Source organism: Herpailurus yagouaroundi, unplaced genomic scaffold, assembly GCF_014898765.1.
Source record: "Herpailurus yagouaroundi ecotype Mexico unplaced genomic scaffold, PumYag 217, whole genome shotgun sequence".
Lineage (NCBI taxonomy): Eukaryota > Metazoa > Chordata > Mammalia > Carnivora > Felidae > Herpailurus > Herpailurus yagouaroundi.
Genome location: NW_024412448.1, coordinates 5,577,907 through 5,584,666, shown reverse-complemented (window position 1 = coordinate 5,584,666; position 6,760 = coordinate 5,577,907). Strand labels below are relative to the sequence as shown.

The window sequence follows — 6,760 nt, the reverse complement described above, 5'->3', positions numbered from 1 at the left end:
GCGCATCCCGCCGCGGGCGGTGCGGTGAGGAGGGGGCGTGGGGACGTGGCGGGGCCGGTCCGCACCTGTCCCGGGACGCGGCGCCTGGGTCCCCCCGGGGGAGACGGGCGCGGAAGGGGCAGCGATGGGCCCGCCCTTTCCATTCTCTGAAGCTGCCGCCGCGGTGGTTGACAAATGTCCTGCCTTCCCCCCTTTCCGAAGGGAGCATTCCTGAGGATGCTGCTTGGCTCTTGGAATGCAGCTGGCCAGGCCCCCCGCCGTTTTCCCTGCCCTCCGTTATCCAGCCTTTCCCACAGCCCCGGCCTCCGCAGGCCAGGTGGTGCGGTGCCAGGTGCAGGGTGGAAACGGGGGAAGACGGGCCTGCGTCTGCCCCGCCCTCGGGGAGCTCCCTGGGTTGCAGGGCCTGACCACCGTAGGGGGCTTCCAGAGATGGGGTGGAAGCCGCGTGGGGTCGGCTTTCTAATCACGAAGGCCACCGGGCTGTCATAAACCTCAGATGATACGGAGGTGCAAAAGTTGTATTCTCCGCCCAGCCCCAGGGAGACTTCCAAGAAAAGGCTGTCTTGTAGCTGACTCCCAAGGAGGAGTCAGATCGTGTTGGGCAGAGGGGACACCTTGAGCAAAGGCCCTGAGGTGTCTGTGATGAGCAGTGAGGGAGTCCTGGGTAGAGAGCTCGAAGAGAGGAGTGGGAGTGGGGAGGAGAGGAAGCGGGGCGTGGGCTTGATTTGGGGTGAGCTGAGGTTTCCAGGTCACGTGGTGGGGGGTGCACACGCTCGCGCTGGTCTGTGGCTGGGGATGGGAGCGGCTGCCAGCAGCCAGAAAAGAGGGGGTGGGGGTGGGGCAGTGCTAGGGGCTTGGCCTGAGGGGTCTTCAAGGGAAAGCCCCTGTTGGACGTGGCGTACAGCAGTATTCTGGCTGTTGTTGGGGTAACATCATTTCTAGAAGTCTTAGTGGCTGAAACTGTTGAGTACCACAAAGACACAGGATGTGATGGGAAAGCGGAATCTAAGAAAAATTTAACATCGGAAATTCTAAAGGAATGCCCGCCATTTGCATCGCCGATTCTAATTCTGGAATACTCATTGTCACTTTCCTGGAAAACAGAGTAGCATCTTCTTTCCTGTCCTAAAGCATATGGCTGTGGGGGGGTGGGTGGGGAAGAATTTGAGACTGGGTGGCCAGAGGCTGGGCTTCGGGTCCCCCCCCCCCCCCCCCGCCCCCAATGCCCTGCCTTCCCCTAGGAGGTCTCTGAAGTCCTTGGTTCCCACGGAAGGGCAAGGTACAAAATTCACCCATCTAGAAGACTCCCTCCTTGTCTCTGAGCACAGCCACGTTGACGTCAGGGGTGTCCCGGGACCTGGCAGGGGTGCAGGCAAGGGCAGTGGTGGGCTCCGGAGGGCTCAGGTCGGCTGAGCTGTCCGGGCCTGGCCCTGTCTGCTGCCCCGGAGGCTCAGAGGCTAGGGCTCCTTGGGGTTCAGACTCTGCCTTGCTGGGTGCCGGGCTGCTGTGCCCAGCAAGCCTGTAACCAGCCCGTAGCAAGTGCTTGCTGTGGCTGGCGGTACCGCAGCCTCTTCACATATGCTGGACTTTCCTGGGCCTCTGCCTTCCTCTGAGTGGCTGGCTCTGCATTTGGTGTGTCCAGCGCTGTCCACAGTCGTGCTTTGTGGTCAACAGTGGCCCTTCCGCTCCCAGAAGTGCCCAGTTAGCGCGCCCTTCCTAGGACGGTCCTGTCTGAGGGCGTGTCTGTGGTCCTATTGGATGAGGAGCCACAGAGGTGTCGTTCGAGGTGGTAGCTCCACATGGTTGTGCTGGGGTCCCTGTCAAGCGGGAGAACCTGGAGAGCCATCTCGGGGGCTGCTTTGGCTTCAGTGAGTTCTCTGAGGTCCAGAGAGGGAGGGATTTCCCTGGAGGCAGCAGAGCAGGGGGTGGATGATCTCCAGCCACAGAATGGTTCTGGGCCCTGCCGTGGGCCCTGCCGTTGGCTTGGATAAGAGTCAAGGCGCACAAAGGGGGCATTTGCGTGTGGTTCTCCGTGGTGATGGCAGCTGGCAGAGGCGGCTCTGTTTATACTGTGTGTGTGGGTGGGCCCAGCAATGGGTGACACCTAAAGAAACGGACTGGGGCCAGATTGAGGGCTTGATGGCTTTAGAGGGCCCAGGGCGTGCAGGGTGGGGAATTATTTGGGGAGGGGAATTAGGACAAGGGTGGGGGATAATGGTGCAGCTGGCTGTCGTGTTGTGGGGGGTGGTAGATGGAGGAGGGGCGGCTGCAGATGGGAAGAGGTGATGAGGGTGAGCGAGTGGCGGGTCACTGTCCTTTCTGTCTCCAGGAAGGCACCAGGCCCCTGGTCTCTTTCCAGGAGAAGTCTCTCAGTGTCCCCGAGTCTTGCCGGGTGGCAGGACCCGGGGTGGGGGGGGGGGGGCGGCAGTACAAGGTCTTGGTGGTGAAGACCCAGGGCCCGAAGCTGAGCTCTGGAGGGGGCGGGAGGACCCAGATGTTCCTGGGAAGACGGGTTGGTAGGACCTAGGCTGTGGCCGTCAGCTGGGTGGGGTGTGATTTTCTGCTGCAGAAGGAGGCGGGAGGCGGCGCCCATAAATGTTATATTAGCCTCGTTCTTCAAGTCCCCAGGGGGTGAGAACCTGCTGACTGTGTGGCCAGTCCTGTCTTTCCAGAGTAGCAGAAACCTCCTTAGCTAAAGTAGGATGTCCGTACAGGCAGCCCTTTGCTGACAGATGCACAGCCCTGGGACAGGGAACTGATGTGACCTCATCCTGCTCCTGGTTTGGTCAGGAAGCCCAGCAGGCGGTGGGGCCGGGTCCCTGGTGTGGGGACCGAGTGCTTTGTGGGTCCAGGGCTCTGGTCTCAGGCACAGCCGTGCGGGCCAGCTGCTCTGGGCCCAACCCGGGTTTGGCCTTAGGTCTGCAGGGACAGGGGAGCTGGTGAGGTGTCCAGAGAACCCCATTCGGCACGTGCCTGCAGGCAGGGCGACCGGAGCCAGGAGGGGGTGAGCACCTGAGTTAGCCCGAGAGGGTGAGTAGGCGGCCCTGAGGTGACGCCACAGTGCCCACAAAGGCTGGGTGGCCCCCAGAGGCTGTGGCCACAAGAGGCAGAGGCTGCCGTGCGGGGAGAGGCCCGAACTGGGGCGGGTGAGGCTGGGAAGGCAGGTGCCCTGAGCAGTGGCCTCCGGGGTTGAGGAGAGCAAAGTACAGGAGGAGAGGGGGGCCTGGCTGAGGCGGGGGGCCATCCTGTGGCAGGACCGGAGCTTCCCCGCCGTGTCCCACTGCCGATAGCCCCCCGGGTCGACCAGCGCACCCTTAGGCCCGAGAGGGCTCCCTCTTGCTCTGGTATTCCAGGGGCCGGTGCCTGGGAGACAGGACCAGGGCAGGGAGACCCCTGAGTCCAAGAAAGAAGACGTCACTTTGTGAGGGAGGGGCACAGGGTTGCACACACCCTCCAGGAAGCTGGTTCTGTGGGTTTTTTTTGTGGTTCTTGCTCTGCCGCCTGGGCTTGCGTTCAGCTGTGTGGGTGTTCAAATGCCTGATCATTGGTGAGACGGCGAGCGAACCGGAGAGCGGGTGTCCACAGCGTCCCGCCGCTCCAGCCCTCTGGGAAGGCCTGTAGCTGCACGCTGGGGCCGCAGGGGCGGGGGCTCTTGCGTTCAGGGCCCCCTCCGTCTGCCCTTGGCACCTAGGCTTGTCCTGTCCCGAGGCCAGGCCTGGGACCGGCCCCGTGTGGGCAGTAGGCAGCGTCCTCACCCTGTGCTGTGTCGTCCACCAGAGAGGGAACCCTGTCCAGCTGGCTGGTTTTAGAGTGAGCCTGAGAGTAACCCCCGCCCGGGGCTATGGCCGCAAGCAGGCGGCACCCCAGGGTCTCGGTCCCTCGGTCAGGCCCAGCTGCTGCTTCCAGGCTCGCACCTTTACCCCGGCCCTCCTTCCCCGTTGGGTTCTGTGTCCAGGGCCCCAGTTCACTCGCGCCCCGGCCTCTGGGACCAGGAAGCTCTGGCTCTGCTCGACTCCTCACTGAGGAAGCATGGCCCTGCAGACAGGGAACCAGGCTCAGTGCAGACAGCCCCCGGGCCCCCGCAGGCAGTGAGGGTGGAGGTGGGGTTCGCTGGGATGGTGGCAGCCCTTTCCCGCAGGCCCACGCTTCCCTGACAGGTGTCCCAGGACTCTGGAAAGGGGGCATCTGGGCTCTGCTGCCGGCGCCTTCCCAAGCTGCCTGACTGCGGGGGAAGGGGCTCCCTGGGTAGCGGGGGCCCAGGCGCCGGGATCTGCCCAGAACCGAGGCTGCTCTGAGCGCAGGTGCCGGCTGCTGGCCCCCAGCCTCCACGTGCTTGACTGTGCCCACACTGGGGCTGCGCCCCAGCCTTGAGGGACCCCGGTGGGCAGCTTGAGGGAGGAGGCGCAACTCTGTCCCACCTCTGGGGTCTGGGCTTCCCTTCTAGAGGCCGAGGGGACCCGGCAGCGGAGCGTGAGGACCAGACACCCCCGCGATGACCAGGTGGGTCTCGGGTTGTGGAGCGGCCTCGCCCAGGGGTCCGGGGGTGGGCCCCACTCTGCCCCCAGCCCTTCCTCACGTGCTGGGCCCCCCCAGTTCCCCCGTCTCCAGAGTCGTCTACAACGGCAAGAGGAACAGTAGCCCCCGCTCTCCCCCCAGCAGCAGCGAGATCTTCACCCCGGCCCACGAGGAGAATGTGCGCTTCATTTACGAAGGTACGCGGGGCACCGCCAGCCGGGAACTCCCCAGAACCCCCCTCTTGCCATTCCGGGATACGGGCTCTCCCCTGGCCTTCAGGGGCCCGGCAGCTGGGGTCACCGGGGACTCGTCTGCTGAGGAGACCCGGTCCTTGTAGTGGGAGGCGGGCAGCTCCTTGGACAGGCCCCATTTGGAGCGGGCCAGGTTTACGTGAGGACAGGGGACCGTTGTGGAAGACGGGCAGACGGTGCCCCCCAGGAGGACCCAGGGGTGTCCAGAAGTGCGGCCGGGGCATATGAGCGTGTGCGTGATGAGTGCGCCAGGAGGCGGGAGAGGCCCAGAGCCTCCTGGAGGAGAGCTGCCGGGTCCCGCGTGTCGGGTCCCGCGTGTCGCGTGTCTCTGTGACCGCAGCCCCCTACAGACGCGGAGGCGCGGAGCTCTGAGGGCTGGGAAGGGGCGAGGGCGCTGAGCTGCGTGGGCTCCGCCTGCCACCGCCCGGCCGCGCTGGGGGATCTGACGTCCTCCCTGCTCTCCGCAGCCTGGCAGGGAGTGGAGCGAGACCTGCGGAGCCAGATGTCGGGCAGCGAGCGGGGCCTGGTGGAGGAGTACGTGGAGAAGGTCCCCAACCCCAGTCTGAAGAGTGAGTGGGGAAGACGACCGGGGAGGGAGGGGCCTGGCCAGGGGCCCCGCGCCGCGGAGGGTGGAGGGCGGAGGGCAAGAAGGCTGCCCACTCGCGACGCGGTTTGGCCGCACGGGTCCGGGCCCAGGGCTTCCAGAGGCAGGCACGGGATGGGGGGCCCGGGCCCGGTCTCCGTCTGTGCCACCGTTGACCGCCCCGTCCCCTGACAGCCTTCAAGCCCATCGACCTGGGTGACCTGAAGCGCCGGAGCACGCCTGACGCCAAGAAGTCCTGAAGCCGGTGTCCCCTCCCCACCCCCCCACCCCCTGCCTCTGGGAGACCCGGGTGCCACCCGATGTTGGTCTCCCGTGGGCTCAGTTCCTGGGAGGGGGAGGGGCTGTGTGCCCAGGGGGCTGTCAACCCCAGGACCGGGAGGGGCACGATTGGTGGCCAAGGCCTGCCCTTCCTTCCTGAGCCCCCTCCTTTCCTCCTAGGGGGTCTTGAGCTGCCCCTGCCCCTGGGCGGGTCTGGGCCCTGCCAGCCCCCGCTCTCCCTGTAGTTGTCTCCTCGGAGCTGCCTGCCCCCACCCCAGGGCCTCGGCTCTGACTCCCCTCCACCTCCCGTCACTTTCCATTGCCCCCACCCCCTGCCCCCCGGCCACTTCCAAGGTCACGAGGGAGACCTGGGGGGCCTGTGCCGTCTCCCAGGCTGGTGGTACTGGGCTGGCCTTGGCCCTGAAGTGGCCAGGAGGCAGGACAAGGGTGGCCCTTCCATGCCTGTTGTATTCCCTACCAACTCCTGCTGCTTCTCTGGCCTGGACACGTTGGGGAGCATCTAATTCTTCACCCCACTGTCCAGACTGGCCCTGTCCTTCCCTGCATCAGCTTCGGGTTGGCACCAGCCCTCTGGGCCTGGGATGTTGCGAGCACCCGCTCAAAAGGGGTCCTGGGCAACCAGGCCTAGCCCCTTGTTGTCTGTGGCCCTGTGGCCACAGCAGCCCCCTTGGGCAGGGGTATGAGGCTGGCCTTGGCCCTGTGCTGTGTGCTGGGACGGTCACCAGGGCCCCCCTTTCTTCCTGTGCTCTCCAAAAGCCAAGTGTCTGTGACTGAAGCCCAAGGACCAGTGAATAAAGGCGGGTGGCGCTGGATCGGCCCCCCTTGGTCTGTCAGGCCGCTGTCCCAGCAGCCCACGCGGGGCTGGAGGTCCAAGGTCACGGTCTGGGCGCCAGAATCCAGAAATTTCATCTGATCCCTGGGATCCTCTAGGGGGGTTCAGGCCTCCTGGGGGGCCGTGGGAGGTGGACGTGGGGCTTTCTGGAGGAGAGATCGGTTGGGGTGGCTCTATGCTCTTCAGGGGACCATCCTCTTAAGGGCGGGGCCCTGCAGGCAGCAGCCTCCCTCTGCAGCCCTGAACCTCTGTGCTGGACCCCGGAGGGAAGTGGCTTCG

General features: G+C 65.3%; 1 protein-coding gene across 1 annotated transcript; it reads left to right on the top strand.

Annotated features, from left to right (window-relative positions):
- MCRIP1 (MAPK regulated corepressor interacting protein 1) lies at positions 1-6,466 on the top strand. The gene is made up of 5 exons (XM_040456676.1): positions 1-24; positions 4,445-4,500; positions 4,594-4,712; positions 5,234-5,335; positions 5,545-6,466. The coding sequence occupies exons 2-5, from the start codon at positions 4,493-4,495 to the stop codon at positions 5,607-5,609; spliced, it is 294 nt and encodes a 97-aa protein (XP_040312610.1). The 5' UTR covers positions 1-24; positions 4,445-4,492; the 3' UTR covers positions 5,610-6,466.
- Positions 6,467-6,760: the final 294 nt, after the last annotated feature.

Excerpts from the sequence above, each read along its gene's own strand:
- MCRIP1 (XM_040456676.1), top strand. Across the intron at positions 4,713-5,233 it reads TGTGCGCTTCATTTACGAAG|CCTGGCAGGGAGTGGAGCGA; the intron begins GTACGCGGGGCA and ends TGCTCTCCGCAG. Across the intron at positions 5,336-5,544 it reads CCCCAACCCCAGTCTGAAGA|CCTTCAAGCCCATCGACCTG; the intron begins GTGAGTGGGGAA and ends GTCCCCTGACAG.